General features: G+C 34.1%; 1 protein-coding gene across 1 annotated transcript in view; it reads right to left on the bottom strand.

The window, feature by feature from the left end:
- The window catches only part of LOC145242634 (chymotrypsin-1-like), a 26,478-nt gene extending 23,355 nt beyond the window's left edge, over window positions 1-3,123 (bottom strand). Inside the window, exon 1 of the mRNA XM_080105754.1 lies at window positions 2,967-3,123. Within this exon, the coding sequence (XP_079961880.1) occupies window positions 2,967-3,024 (58 nt within the window). The 5' untranslated portion in view covers window positions 3,025-3,123. The remainder of the gene's footprint in view (window positions 1-2,966) is intronic.
- Window positions 3,124-17,395: the final 14,272 nt, after the last annotated feature.

The following is a 17,395-nucleotide window of genomic DNA, read 5'->3' on the forward strand; positions in this document are numbered from 1 at the left end:
AAAGAAAATCCCCCCCAAAAAAGTACTAAAATGTTTTGTTTTTTTTTTTATTTTTTTTTCGACAACTTTTTCTTCCAATTTAAAAAAAAAAATTGAAAATTCTATGTTCTGAAAAAAAAAAGTCTTTCCGACATTATCCCCACCCCCACTTGGAGTGCTTTTCTAGCGGTATCAGAATTTTTGTAGGAATTTTTGACACCCCTAACACGAAACTGCGAATACAATATAAAAATCTCGGAATTTCTCCGTTAAAAGTGGGTTATTTATTTTCTTTATGGATTATACTTCCAAAATAAACTATTACAGTTGTTTTGAAAGTAATAGAAATTTTTTTTTTTTTTTTAAACAGTAATGAATTTTCCGAACTCAATATTTTTCAATCTTTAAACTTTAAAAATCTATCAAAATTTTTCTATTGATTCTATTTTTACGATATTTTCAGGGTCAGTGTGAAATTTTATGTTCTTTCCAATAAATCGAATATAATATTTTAGACAAACGTTTTTTTTTTTAAATTCACGACCCCCCCCCCCATCCCAATTTTTAAGTGTCTATTAAAAAGTAAATACTTAATTTAGTACCTGGAAAGTAAATAATTAATTTACTCACAAATTGAAGAGAAAAGGTCAATACATAATATATTCAAATTTAAAAAAAAAAAGACATCGTGTTCTTTTAGAATTTTACCTGTAAAGTTTGAAGTTTAAAACCCTTTTTTTAAACCACGTTATTTGTTTTTTCTTTTTTTCTTTTTAATGGAACCTTGGTCCTTGCTCCTTTAATTGAAAAAAAATTAGGGCTTGAATTACATTTTTCGAGGAGTTATAAGCTTGGAAAGACAGGGGGTCGAATAATTCACGCTTCCCATTTTGTAAATGTCTAATAATAATTAATTTAGACTCGCTTAAGTACATAATTATTTACTCACAAATTGAAGAGAAAAGGTCAATACATAATATATTCAAATTTAAAACAAAAAGAACATATTGTTCTCGTAGAATTTTACCTGTAAAGTCCGAAGTTTAAAACCTTTTAAAAAAAAAAACACGTTTTTTTTTTTTTTTTAATGAAATCTTGGTCCTTGCTCCTTTAATTGAAAAAAAAATTAGGGCTTGAATTGCATTTTTCGAGGAGTTATAAGCTTGGAAAGATGGGGTGGAATTATTCGCTATTTTCACAAAATTTCTGACACCGCTAGCTTTTCTTCTTTTTCATATAATTTTAAATGTTCCGCGGAAGATTCGTACGACATGTGAGAAGGCAGTTTGCTGCGCGAAGGTACAGTTAATAGCCGTCGTTTATGCTACCGCGCGCACGCGTGTAGCGTAAACGAAAGCTGTAAAATAGCTGAAAATAGTCTCTGGTTTCAGGGATTAATACCATGCAAACGGTAAATTTGCGACGGGTTTGATTATCAGATTCATTGTCAGCGACCTCGAATACACCTAAAAAAAACAAATTAGAGTGGTCGGTGTTCTGTTGTAGTGTAGCACTATATTTACCGATGTTTCGTAGATAAAAATGAATTTAAAACGTAAATATAAAATATTTCAAAATACTCTGTGATTTGTTTAAATAGTGTGTGTTTCTTATGTTTGTTGATTATTTCATTTTATATTTGTATTCGTGAAAATTTTCAAATATATATACAAAATCTTAAACTTCAACTATATATATATATATACACACACACACACACACACACACACGCACACGCACACACACACACACACACAATTGAATTTATTTACGATGGTCATTCCAAAAGTAAAGCTCCCTACATTTTTTAACTCATAAAGTTGAAGAGCTATTGATGTGGCAGCGTTTTTTTTTTGTTTTTTTGTTTTTTTGTTTTTGTGCTTCAGAATTTATTTTTCTACATAGTCACCATCATTCTTAATGTACTTTTGTCATGAATTAAATGACGTATCTCTGACACACATACGTGGCAGGAGTTGCTTTTTTTTAGTCATCGTAAATATCTGCAACATGCAGATGAAACTTTCAGGTCATGAATCATAACTTCAGTCATCATAACGATGCATTTTGCAATTCCCTCTGATAAATCTGGGCGGAATAAAAAATAGGAGGCATTACTTTTAGAATGCCCATCGTAGCAATAAATTGTATTCAATATACAATAAATAATATTCAAATATAAACTTGTGATAAAATATAAATATAAATATTTTTTACAAAGACATTCATAGTTTAATATACATTTCATGAATGTTAAATTATTTTTTATTTAAAAGATTTTGAATTTCAGGAAATATTTTCATTCGTGGGTTGACCTTGGTACAAAATGAAAAAAAAATATATAGGTATAAAAATTGGATGGGGGAGGCTGGACGTTATGAAAAAATTTCGTCAAACGTTTAAAATATAAACTTATGTAAATAATAACTGGATAAGTACTAACAAATTAAATTAAGATAATTTCTAACTGTTCTTTTATAATTGTGTTAACACAGGGTGTCCCAATAAAATGTATGCACTCTGGGAAGTATTGAGTACTGCCCACGCTCTGGATTTTTCTCTATTTTGGGGTTCACACCACAAAACGAGTTACAATGAATGAGTTGAAAGCAACAATTGAAAGAAGATGTGTCAATATATCAATTGAACTGATTAAGAACGATTTCAATCCAATCAGTGAACGTTGTCAGCTGTTTATGAACCACAATGGCCAACAATTTGAACACTTTCGATAATTAAATGGTTTCTATATTTGTTCACAGTATTTTGACGTATGAAACTTTTCTTTATCATAATAAATGATAGTTTTATGGTCGTTTAAAAAGTGTATACATTTTATTGGGACAGCCTGTATTTAAAATTATCGTCGATGAATTTAATTTTGAGTCATTCAGTGAATGAATGATTGAAATATTCTGATCTTGAAGCTATATGATTGTTTTGTTGTTTTTTTTACCATAAAAGTTTTATGATGAAAGAAATATTACCTGGTACGGCCTGGGTAAGGGCCAACGCCGCAAGAACGACAAAAACGATTTTTTCCATGGTCTACGAATGTGACTTTGTAAAAAATGCCGTCATTATTTATATCGCGTCATTTTTGTTTGTGGTGGAAGTAAATCAATAATCGCGTGAAAAATATGTGTGTATGTGTGCGTGCGCGCGTGTGTCATCTATAATAATGCAGTATATATATATATATATATATATATATATATATATATATATATATATATATATATATATAAGGAGAAATTGGGAGAAAGAATTGTTGCACCTGTTTTCCTTTGTTTGAAAATCAATAAAGAAACATCGCATGTTTTTATTCATTTCTTAATCCCATCCCCTGAAAACAAAAACAAAGGTGAAGCAGTGTACTCGTATTATATTTTTAGCATGCGTATACTATTGTGTACTTGGTGGTGATTGGGCCTTCGCCCCGCTCATCGACTATGGGAATTCCGTTTGTCACAACGGTTACTGCAGTCTGGTTAGAAGTAAGTTGTCCACTCCCGTCCAGTCACTGTTGCAAACTCAGTCGTAGAAAGCGATGACAGAACCTCAAGGGGGGAAAAGTAACTTTCGCTTCGTCTCGTTTTTTTTTTTTTTTCTTGTGAAGATTGTGAGAGCTGAACGTGTTTCGGTGGTCGGAAGGCACGCCCTCTTTTCAAACTTATCAAGAGAAAATTAGAGTATTTAAGAGACATGGTTTGCTTCTTTCTGTTTCCATAGATATAAATAAACCTATGAACCGTAAAAAAAAGGTGTCGTTGTCCCTTCAATAAGATCTCCAGCTTGGCGTGTACGTATCAAGTCAATGCGAAAACGATTCTGCATTGAGGGTTTATGTAGTGATCTGTGGGCGATTATGAGCTAGCTACAACCAGACACCAGGGTATGACGGAACAACAGAACCCGTCCTCCAGGAGTTATTACTTGTGGAGGACGACAGAGTTATCATTATTGTCATTATCATCATCGTCGTCGTTGTCGCCGTCGTAATTAAAGAGAATCGAATCAGAACATGGCTAAGTGTGCTATTTCACACTTTAAACCATGTTATTTGCGTTTCTACACACTTTTTATATATCGGATTACTATCGCTTAAGCCCGAACTGTTGAGATTATAATTTTTTGTTTGACTCTTTTAGTAATGATCAGTTTGTCATGTAAGTTGAACGTGAAACGATTTCTTGTTTGTAACCGGATTTTCGGTCAAAGACCGATCGAAAAAGAAATATGTTTTGATCTTGCATGGAAACATTAGCCATCTGCTAAATATTAAATATTAATATTTAATATTAAACAAGTCATTTTGTAGAAAGATCGGACGTGGGTGCGTAAATATAATATAAAAATGTTTTTTTTTTCACATGAGATTTGACAAGCGCACTCCAGACGACCATGCACAGCCATCGTTCATCGCTGCCAAAAGTACATTGGTGGTGACTATGTAGAAAAATAAATTCTGGGCCACAAAAAGGTCGCTCGTTTTAATGGTACGAACCCCGCTGTCGTAGCTTTTCAACTTTTTGAGTTGAAAAAATAGGAGGCTTTACTTTTGGAACAACTCTACAAAAACGTATTTGTAATGTGATTTGCCCCCACCCTGTCTTCTTCACTGCAACCTTTCTCTGACAGGCGGAATGTTGCTAGTCTTAGGATTTTTGATACATACTTTTAGGGCATGTGTTCTGAATTTTCTGGTTTCTTCTTTGCTTCCTTTGTTTCAAATCGTTTGACTCGTTGGTCTAGTGATCTCCGCCAATTCGCTGTGTTGATACATCATCGTAATACAGCTTCTTATCCCAGTAATTTATTTTCAAGAACTGCAACGTTGTGGAACTCTCTTCCTGCTCACTGTTTTCCTTTAACCTTCAGCCTTGTTTTTTTTGTTGTTGTTTTTTTGTTTTTTGTTTTTTTCAAGACTAAGGTCAATAGACATCTTCTATTTTTGCGATGATCATCTTTTGTTCATGTTAGCTTCTTACATCAAGTGGCTTTATGCATTGTCTCGGACGATTTCCATAAAAATGAAAATATAAAGACTAAATTCTTTATTGAGGTTCCGTTTATGGCTTATAGAGATGGTGGGTTTATCAGGTTTGTGTCTAACTCTCTGACTCCATATAAATAAATAAAACACATTATATTTTAAGGGTAAATAAAAAAGGCAACTTTATTTACTATTGGGAGGTATATAGAGAAGGCTCGTTTTGTGGCAGAAGAGAATGTTCGTGAATGTGTGTGAGAAAATCAACAGAAAGAATGTTCATTGGGTTATACTTATCGGTTTAGGTGGGAACAAAGTTGGTTTGAATTTATTTCGGTGTCTTCCTTTTCTGGTTTGCGTGAATGAGGCAGTGTTTAGTCATTCAAGGCGTTCGGGCCATAAGGTGGGGCCAGTACGTCGTTTTTGACTTTCATAACCTACAGGTTCCTTATTGCTTTTGTTTACTGAACAGGTTGTTCATATTCGGCTATCTGGGGTTCGTCCAATTTTTGACGTTCATCTCTTTTTCGGGGCTCCTCCGGCCGTGTGGAAAATCAACCGTCCTTTTTTTTTTTCTTCTTCCAATTCCAGAAAAAAATCGCGCCAAAAACCAAACTTCCTTTTTCCACCGGAAGTTCCGCATCTTCCAGTCCGCAGTCAATTCTTATTAATCCCCACACGTTTAAAGCTTTATTAGCAAATGGTGGATTTAAGAAAACCTTGTTAATGTAAAAAATATAAATAAAAATAATAAAACAACACAGAGATAGGAATAACAACCCAATGTGTAATGAGTTGGTCCCTCAATTCTTTGACCAGATGCCGAACGCTGTAAAGTATTTCAAATTGTTGAGCTCGACATCAAGCCTAACTCTTTTGCGCTGGACTTTCAAACAGTCAAGATGTGACAAACACCGCTCCGGTGGGGCCATGAGCCACCGCCGCATCCTGACTAGCCAGTCAACCGCAAGTAACGTTACTCATCTTTCAATAAACTCTTATTCTTTCTATCACTCTTTCCTGTATATTTATGCAAATAAATTGCATTTGTTTCGTTGATGTATTACGGCATATTTTCGTCTTCATTATGCGACCTTTTGTCTTTTCAATTCCTCTACCATTAAACACATCCACCATTATATACATGGGGACGGGATCGTCTATCACACTGCAGACCGTCCTGTCTCCAAAATCTGGTGACCCCGACGTGATTTGAACACGCAACCTTCTGTCTCCAACAAGTCTTAGATTTGTGAGTCGCAGAGGCCATATTTTCGTCGAGGTGTCACGTTGCAAACGACTGGAACGAAACATTTATTTGTTTTCCTTCTGTTGGTGAATTCTCCTAGAATTTCTCGGGGAATCTTCTTCATTTTTTGCATCTTCAGAATGTTTATTTTCAATTGAAGACTCGAAAACAAATACCAACGTTATCTTCTTTACTGTCACATTCGTTTCTTAATGGATTGTGCGCACCCCATCAGCAGAGTGAGCGCACAGGACGTCCTCGTGGCACGAGTAGGATCGTCGTTGTGACGTTTTCGATTCCAGAAAGTGTTTTATTTTGAAATGTTTATGTTTTCACGTATTCCTTATTTCAAACAACGAATGAATAACGTATTTCAAAGTATTTTAACATCATTGTAAAATTGTTCAGCTTAGAAACTCCTATAAGACTTGGTCAACAAATATTATGCTTCAAATTAATTCTTACCTTGTGAAATTATTTCTATTATTACCATGAGAAATACTTGAAAAATATGGAAAATATCTTGAAAATTTATTGGAAATCGTATTCTTTATGTTGTGATGTGCCCCTTCTGAGGTTTTCTCAGATCGTGTGAAAGACCGCAAAGGTGCTACGTTGATCATCGCTGCAAGAGATTGTAGGTCAGAAAAGTTTCAGCATATATTTTAACATGAAAAGATAATCAATTCAACATGTATATATATTTCTTTTTTTTCTTTTTGTTTTATTTTTGATGAACAGAACCAAAGAACGATTAGGTAATATATACAAAATTTTAAAAACATGACAATATATAAGTTCATAAGTCTTATCTTTTTTCCTTGAGCTCCCAATAACGAATCGAAACGGATTCACAACCGCCAAAAATTACAGAGTTGTTCCCCCTTCATCATTGAATTTTCAATAGTTCTCTTAAAGGGAGGTTACTCTGTTGATTCGCTATTTATTTTACATTTCTTTTTTGTCAAGCACTGGTGAAATCTGAGTTTTCATATTTTTAATAGTTCTCTTAAAGCGATCCGATATAATTTTACAATTGACAAATGGAAAGAGTGAAAGATGAACCAACCTTTATTTTACGCTGACAGACATCGATGATATACAATTCTTGTATTTCTCGTGATGTTGATTTTTATATCAGCGGAGCTGCTCGAATCGACGAATTCTACCTTTGAAATCTCTCTCGCAACTGATTAGCGTTTCAAATTCTTTAACGGTTAGCTTTTTCTGAATGAAACGCTAGACACGTTTTTTTTTCTGAATTTTAAATACATCAGCGTTTTTCTTTTTTTATTTTTTTCTTCTCGCTGCCGTCGTCATTGCTATGGTAACGGCTTACTTGTTCGTTTCAACTCCTTCGTGCCTTGGAATTTTAGCCATTAAATTTATTTACTTTTATTAACACGATATTGATATATTTCATTATCGTGACAATGTCTAGAAAAATTTGTGTTGAAATATTACAAAATATAAAAATTAATACTATTAAATTATTTTTTAAGTATTAATAAAAATACCATTAAAACATTTTTAAAATATTGAAAATATAATCGAAGTGCGTTGTTCTGAAATTACATTGTGGATACAAGAGTTACGTCCATTTATCACAAAACTACCTTGTACAAGATGGCAGTCATCTTGGTTGGAAATTAAAAGTTGTAAAGTGAGTTAATATTTCAGATGAAATAAAAAGTATTTAAAACTACTTAAAAACACTAAAAAAAAATGATGCAGGTAGGTTGCAAAGTAACTGTTATTGGCTATGATAACATTTATTTGTTGGTCCCCCGACAAAATGAGGGTGGACCTGTATATTCACCCTTGTCCGTTTGTCTGTCCGCACTTTTCTCAATAACTACACCTTGGAATTTTTTGTTCTCTCCCCCCAGGGGTGCCTTTCGGATTAAAATGACTAAAATTCACACTTTTGTGCTTATTAAAAAACATTGATGCCTTGGATTTTTATAAAACTTTCTGAAAAGTTGTAACTAACTGATTTCTGTATAATTTTGTTTGTCTATACTTGGCGATAACTCTTGGGTGTGTCCCAGGGGCTCTTGTAGGGCTAATAATAAAAACACTCCATTTTGGGGATTATTTTACTATATTTATCCCAAATTTTGTGTGTATGTCTATTTAGCAGTTTTGCATGGTGCTGAACTCAAATTTAAATATGATAAGGCCTTGGGGACTTTGGGGGCTAAATGGGGTGGGGGGGGCAAATGATGGACTTAGTCATTTCTTTTTCTGCATGGTGCAGAACTCAAATTTACACATGTTAAGGCCTAAAACTGCACTGTTTGTTCATTTTCACCAGGATATGACACCCCCTGGGGACTTTTGGGGCTAAATGGGGGGGGGGCATGCTTCACCTGTTGTATATTGAGTTTTTACCACTTTTTCAAATCGCTGTGTATTGTAAAAAAAAACTCCAAATTTTGTTTTGAAAAACTTTAAAAAGTCCTTGCAAATGGACATTGAAAATCTGTACGAACCCCTCTTCCATTTTACATGCTGACATGCATTGGATAGCTTTAAGAAATTGTCTTTCAGAATAAGCTATCTCTGGCCAGGTCTTTATTCTTCTTTTTCTCAAGTTCATTCTTCTCACATAGGAAATTTATAAGCTACCCCTTTTCTTTATTCGTTCGATTCACTATTTCCTCTTCTTTCTTTTTGTCTTCTTTCATCGTAGGATTTTTACATCGAAATGCGATTCAGACGAATGTTAAAAAACTAAATGACTTGGATCGCTATCCTTTTTCTTTTTCTGCATCGTTCCGATTCGCTTTCTTTAACACTTTAAAAACAAGTTAGTTTTCACAGGAATGCGTGAACTCAAAATATTTTCCAATCAATAAAACCCGTTTTAAACTCCAAAAGTAACAGTCCGGTGTCAGAGTAACAGGCTGATAAGAATTGAAAAGTTGCTAAATCCTGCGTATCGCTTTATTGTAGATCAATATTTTTTTTAATTTTGAATTGTTATGAAACGCAGAGAAGTGAAATTTGGCACACTGGAAGAGCATAACAAGGTGCCTTATTTCTCTGATTTTTCTGGAATTTGAATAAATATTTTGAAAGTTATACTAATTGTTCTATTTTCTAGTAATTTTAAGTGTGTATCACTTTATTGCAGGTCTCCCAAAATGCACAGAAAGGGTCAATTAGCAGCTAGTTAAATGGAACGTGTTGTTGCAGGCTTTGTAGAAGGTTTATCCATCGTAGATCTAGCCAAGGGGATCGGAAGAGATCGAACATCAAACCGATTAAAAGAATATTGACCTGCAATAAAGCGATGCACAAGGATTATAAAAAAAAATAACGGTTTTGTTATTTAACGTAATAATTATGCAACAGGATATTTTTTCGAAGGGCCATATACAAATAAATATTTTTTTATTGCAATTTTATGTTTACGAGAAAAACTAAATGTGTCTCTATCGGCGTCATTATGTAAGTTATTGTTTGATCGGATAATACGTTTCGTTGTGCTAATTATTGCGAGTTTCAGTGTCATTGTTAGACTATTTATTAAGTAAAGCTGGAAAGTGCTTCGCAATCTTTTTCATGTGAAGTCGTGTTCAACTCGTTATGTATATATTTCATCCAGAGGAAGTCTCGAATGGTTGATGAACACATAACTCGGTTTGTTCCTTTTTATTTATTTCTCTCTCTCTCTCTCTCTCTCTCTCTCTATATATATATATATATATATATATATATATATATATATATATATATATAATGTGTGTGTGTGTGTGTGTGAGGAAGTCTCGAAATAAAGACGAAAAGTTGATGAACACAACTCGGTTTGTTCTTTTTTATCTCTCTCTCTCTCTCTCTCTCTCTCTCTCTCTCTCTCTCTCTCTCTCTCTCTCTCTCTCTCCCTGTATATATATGTGTGTGTGTGTGTGTATGTGTGTGTGCGTGTGTTTGTGTGTTTAAAAAGGACATCTGCTACGTACTTGGGATCGCTAACTTCAACTAATGGCTTTTCCGTGAATAAATACTCCTGTTCTTTAACTCCCCAGCTTATTATTCTTACAGAACATCGTCATCTCATCTTGAGTTTTTTAATACACATGATCCTCCTACACGGTAACATTATACCATTGTATCTATTTGACCGCCCTAAATAATATAATACAATAACCACTTGTAAATAAAGATACAACTGTCTATATTCAGAGTACTTGGTTTATGTAAAATAAGAAATAAGTGAAAAATCTAAATGCAACAGAACATGTGTGTATAAGTAATTATTTTGTTTTATTGACAAACAGTAGAAAAAAAAGAAAGGTTATTGTTGTTTGTTAAAAGTAAACATTTACCCAAAAAGAAATTATGTAAGACCGCGGAATGGTTCCTATGAACACTAAAAAGCTAATCTTCCTAATTTCTACTCATCAAAGTATTTTCAACCAATGAAAATCGTTCCAAATTCAAAATAGTAGCACATCTACGTGAAAGTAATAAGCCAGTGCGAACTTATAAACTCCAATAAGACCTGGTCAACAAAATTAGTTTTCTACAGAATTCTCAAACCGGTCGCAATACCGAAATATCTCAATAACGAATGCCTCACCCGTGCCTTTGGTCAGGAATGGTAGGCATGTGTAAAGAACTCAATGACGCGTATCAGCCTACTTCATCTCACGCACACATTATTGCACACTGGTGACAGTCAGGCGAACAGAAGAGAATTACTACCCAATTACACGTGCTAACTAAGGTAAACCGATACACACATACACACAACTGAACCAAAGAAAACTTTCTGACACTTTTGTCTACTTCTTATTCAAGAACTTTAAAACTTCTCAATAATTTTTTATTGTTTCAAAGTATATTTTACATCTCTGTAAAACTTAAAATTGAATTACCATATAAACAAAACTTTTGAAACAGTGGATATATATATATATATATATATATATATATATATATATATATATATATATATATATATATATATATATATATATATATATATGCTAGCAAAAGTAGCCGTCGTTGACTGGGTTCAAAAACAGCCTACAGAAAATGGACCCTGATTTATGAAAGTTTGATAGGTTATGAAAAGGAACGGTTGTAAAGAGATAGCTTCGAATTTTGGGGTATCAAACCAAAGCAAAATATGATGAAAGTAAAAATAAAATAGATAAACCCCATAATTTATTATACCATACATGTTCACATTGAAACACTTATCACAATATTCTGTGGATCCATATTAAAAAACCTTGTTAAACTTTGTGACATATTTTCATTCTATGGAGGCCAGGCGCAAACGAACACCCCATAATTTCATTATACCGTATTTTTTCAAACTGAAACATAATTATCAAAATATACTTATACAGATAGATATGAAAAGTCTTTATAAAAGTTTGTGCCTATTTCCATTCTATGGAGGTCAGGCGCGAACGCAGACCCCACAATTTTATTATACCATCCCTATTTAAGTTAAAACATACTTATCAAAGTATTATTATGTACATCTATATCAAAAACACTTGTAAACGTTTTTATTTTTTTTATTTTTTATTTCCATACTTTGTGGACCAGGCGCGAACAATTTTAATGAACCACCGTTCTGCCAGATCAAACATACCTACTCCTTCTATCATTATATGTAATCAGTTTTTTAAAATAGTCAACCATATAGGAGCCTATTCGTGACTAGGCACACACACACACATTCAGCTTTATATATATATATATATATATATATATATATATATATATATATATATATATATATAAAAGTAAAAGTGTCTGTCTGTCAGTGTACATTTTCCTACCAAATAACTCTGTACATTTTCGGTCTACACACTCGAAATTTGGCATAAGGTGTATCGAGATTTGTGAGAATCTTTTTAATCGGTTTTTGCACAGAAATTTTGCTGTTAAGGTGTCAAAGTTTAAAGATTTGACCTTTGAGAACTCTAACAAACTCCTCCACCAATTTTGGGTCCATACACTTGAAATTTTAGATATAGATTACTTGGGCAGGGATCGAACTTTATAATTCCATTTGAGCCCAAAACAATAAATGCTAAGGAGTCAAAATTGAGGTGAAAGTTAAAAAAATTGACGTCTGCGGTCTCTACCAACTTTTCTTTAAGGTAGTTAAGGAATACTATTTATATAGAAAGGCATTACCGTACATATTCACACTTTTTAATAAATACATAGTCACGTCAAGTTATGAACAGTAATAGGGCCCGTGCAAAGCCGGGCGGAACTGCTTGTATATATATATATATATATATATATATATATATAAGTGAAAATGTGTGTGTGTGTGTGTGCACTTCCCTACCAAATAACTCTGTCAATTTTCCGTCTACAGACTCGAGATTGGACATAAAGGGTATAGGTTACTTGGACATGGATCTAACTTAATAATTTGATTTGAGCCCAAAACAATAAATGTTAAGGGGTCATAATTGGAGTCAAAGTTTTTAAAAATTTATCTCTGCGGTCTCTACCAAATTACTCAGCCAATTTTTGGTCTAAACATTTGAAATTTTACATAAAGTGTATTCAGACATAGGGCAAGCTTTTTTACTCGTTTTTTTTTTTTTGTTTTTTTTTTTGCTGAAGATTTGGCTTCCAGGGAGCAAAAGTTCAAAAGATTTTATCTTTGCAGTCTCTAGCAAACTATTCAGCCAATTTTGAATCTAAACATTTGAAATTTTAAAGGGTATGCAGACATGCAACAAGCTTTTTAATCAGTTTTTGGGCGAAAATTTGGTTGGCAAGAAGTCAAAGCTTACAAAAACGACCTTTGCAGACTCCACCAAGATTCTCCGCTAATTGTAGGTCTAAACATGTGTGTGTGTGTGTGTGTGTGTGTGTGTGTGTGTGTGTGTGTGTGTTTATAGATTGGTTTCCTAGAGGTAGATCCAATTAAATATATATACTGACGAAGTTGATACGATTCGGTAACAGAAACATGTGTAGATTAAACGGTAATAATATATATATATATATATATATATATATATATATATATATATATATATATATATATATATATATATGGTGTTCCAAAAATTGCTAAAATCATTTCGCAAGCGAATGATTTTAGCAATACTCGTTAATGTTTATCTGCAAATGCTTCAGAACTAGCTATTTGATCAGCCCATTGAAAATGAACATAAAAGCTTCCTTTTTCAACAGGACTGGGCTCCACCTCACTAGAAGGTCTATCAATGCGAATCTATCAGAGAGAAGGATCGAGCGTGGTGGCGAGGAAGACAATTTGCTGCTGACATGGCCACCATGATCACCTGATCTGACACAGTGTGATTTTTTTTTTAAAGAACCTGTTTATGCTCCCCTCCCCTCCCTCTTCCTGCTAACGTTGAAGAACTCAAGCAGAGAATCGCTGTCGCACTGGAGAATGTTACCAAAGACATGCTGTAGCGTGTTTGGCACGAGTTTGATTCCCGACTTTATGTGTGCAGAGTCACAGGCGGCGTTCATATTGAACATTTGTGAAAATTATGAAATCGGTCATAGAATCTACGAATCTATGTTTTTTTTTTCTTTGAAATGTTAACTAATAAAACTTATGATGTTCAACATAAAGTCTGTGCAGTTTCATTAAGATACACTGAGTAGTTTCCGACTCTGGAATTCCATTCCAGGTCCCTGCTTCCCCAACAGTACTGACGTGCAGAAGTTCAAGTGTAACGTGAACCGACACCTTGCTGCCCAAATCCCTACATAGTACCCCAGTAGTTGTTGCCCCTGATAGTAGCCCCCTACACCAAAGTGGCAATTTGCCTTGTTTGGGGTGAAAATGTAATAAAAAAAAAAAAAAAAAAATTTAAAATTACGTCAAAGTGTGTGTGTGTGTGTGTGTGTGTGTGTGTGTGTGTGTGTGTGTGTGTGTGTGTGTGTGTGTGTGTGTGTGTGTTCTACTACACACATCAACAATGCAGGACGAAGGACATTTTACGTCCTTGACATTAGCGAAACTTATAGTTTATTACGTATACCAATCGATAAATCTTTTCAGCAAAATGTTCAGATTTTTTCTTATAATGATGTATTATTCATGTCAATCAGCGTTTTTTGTAATCCCTGGTTTTCACTTTCATTTGTTCAAAACATCAAATATACATAAGAGCACCAATTAGTCTTCGGATTTTTATACACTTATTGCCTTTACGTTAGTCTGAAATGTTCAACATATAAACTTTGGTGCTATCGCCTTAGTTCATTTCCAGTGGTTATCTTAGTGGCTTTGTTTGGAAACCTCACGCATTGAACGCATCGCTATCTTTAATCTCATCTCTAGGGCTGAAATCTACATTGGGACGAATTAATGACTACAAACGACGTAGAATATTTTAAATAAAAATTTATTAACTCAATTTTACAAACAATCACCGGCCGGTTCGTTGCATCATAACATAATAGTATTTTAACAAGCGTGGGTTCTCTTTGAAGAATTTATTACCGATAGAATTTAGAATTTCTTTCCTATAACAGACACTAGAATTGCTCAAGTAGAGGGCTTAGCAAAAGGTAGTTCAAAATGTAGTCATGTTTAACATTTTTTTTAATATGAATATTTTATTTCTGATTTCAATAAACATTCGATTATTAGTAATATATATATATATATATATATAATCCATGTGTCTTTATCGATTTTACGTATATTTGTGACGGCAGAATCACAAAGTGTTTCATACAAACGCTAAAAAGCTAATGCCTTTGATTGCTTACCTCTTTTTTTTCTCCGCTTCGTTTAAATTTGTTTTCTTCGCCACTTAAAACAGCAAGTAAGTTTTAGTGAAAGGTGTAAAAAAAATCGTTTCAAACCCCCAAACGCAACACGTCTATGTGAAAATAATAAGTCAGTGTGAACTTAGAAAATCCTATCAGAACTAGCCAACAAAATCAGTTTTCTCTAGAGTTCTTCAGCTGGTCGCACCCTGAGCAGGTCTCCAGAATGTTTTTTTAACGTCCCCTCCGGACTTTTGGTCAGAGGAGGTGGAAAGGACTCAATGACTCACGTGCCAACTTTCTTCATCTCGCGTACACATTCCTACAGACGAACAGAAAAGAATTACTACCCACTCACACGCAGTAACAAGAACAAGGTAATCTAACGCATATACGCACATACGTATATTACTCATATTCGCGTATTCACACTATTGTTGCATACGTGACGGACAATGCCGGGAAAATATCGGATGTATTGCATACGCGATTCAGGATCCGGGCAAAACCTGATGTCGAATTTGATTGCTGAGCGATGACGTAAACCCTACCGACCCGGGTAATAAAACAATGAGAGAATATATTTTAACATGAAATAAAGTTGCTAAAAGAGCAAAGCAATAAAACAATAGAAATTTCGATTAAGAAGAATGTCAAAATAAGCGAATGTGTTAAATTTCAATTGTATGGAATTTCAGTATAAGACAAAAACAAAAGCTCGAGTCAAAGAGCGATAGAGAGAAAGCCAACAGTGCCACTTTTATCGTTGCCCCAATTAACCACACTACCAACCCACATAATGACCTGAAGTCTCTCTTGTTATGCTATCACCGTAATGTAAATAAAACTTTGTTGATTTAACAAGTTGTTTGATAACAAAAATCACAGCTGCCAACGTGTATATACTATTGATACGCATTTGTTAAAAGTGCGACCAATAAATTATATAGACCGACTATATTACACTATAAACACTGACCTACACATTTCTAAGCCGTGTGACTATCTTCTTAACTTTCTTTATCAAACACGTGTTTGCATAAATGACTGAAAACACTCTATATTTTTATTTCTTGTATAAAAATGCTTTCTTATAAAATTTCGGTTTTTTTTCTGTTTTTTTTTCTTTTGTTTTTTTGTTTGTTTTTTTTCAAAACTCTGTCTATGGTTTAAGTGATATTCCCTACCTGGTGACCCTTCTATCTTATTTCATTTATTTCTATTTTATTATGCATACATGTCCGTAAAAACAAGGTCACTGCCGTTCACCAACTAGCCATACCTATGATAAAAGACAGCTTTGGCATTGTTGACTGGCCACAAAGGAATATATACTGACAAGACACTAAAACGCAGAAAATGTTGACGCTGTACAAAATAACATACAGAAACCAGTGTACGCCAAGGTTGTACCTGTCCAGAGGAGAGGGAAATATAGGTATTTCAGAGATCGACCATCAGCATCGTACCATTATTGTGAGCACCAGGCAAAATCTGATAAGTTCCCAAAACTTCATTACTTCAAAATGGTACAGCAACTTCACGAGACAAGAGTCAGTAGACCAACCTCCATCATCAAACTGGCCAAACACTTTGGACAAGATTGTCTTACAAATGAGATAGAATCAGAAAATAAGTCTACAATTGAAATAGCCCAAAAGAGTCGCCAAAAATATACCAAGAATTTCCATTGCAAAATACCGAAAGAATGTCTTAACCAATAGTATGCCAAGTATTTTTTGAGTGAACTCATGCAGAACTACATAGATAAGGAAGACTATAAACTGGCTAAAAGTAGGATCGCTCCACTATGCGCAAGAGAGGATTATAATGGCTGCCCAAGATCATGTCTTGGCAACAAATACGTTTAAGAAAATGGCTGGTTTCGACATTGACAAGTGCCGGTTCTGCCACACAGAAGTAGAGGGTGTGAGCCACCTGACATCCTAATGTAAGGTTCTGCTAGGGGATGGCTACTATACGACGCGGCATAATGGAATATATCAGTTCTGTACTATGTATGCGCACGGTCAAAATAATACCTTTTCAAGACTATCGCCAATAAGCACCTCCTGTCTGTGATAATCATCTTGCATTATTGTACGCTCTTTATATAAAATGGCGTTATACTTTGTTTGGGGCGATTTCCATTTTTAAAAAAAATGATCAATAAATCTTTGGAAGTTTTACCGACTTTTCGAAAGCTAAAATGGCAGGTTTAAAATTTCGAACATTGCGAAACTAATTGGTTATAGCGGTTGGATGTCTGTTGGTTCGACAGGTAATTGATGATATACTCTGATCAAATCTATCTTGGAATAATCGATTTACCTTGTATAATGGTGCTAACATCGCATGTGTGCGGAATTGGGTACAAATTAGTCTTGTTGATTGGGTTAAACGCACGGTAATCACTACGTATG

This window comes from Euprymna scolopes, chromosome 21 (genome assembly GCF_053919585.1).
Source record: "Euprymna scolopes isolate OS-2025 chromosome 21, ASM5391958v1, whole genome shotgun sequence".
In the NCBI taxonomy this organism is placed as follows: domain Eukaryota; kingdom Metazoa; phylum Mollusca; class Cephalopoda; order Sepiida; family Sepiolidae; genus Euprymna; species Euprymna scolopes.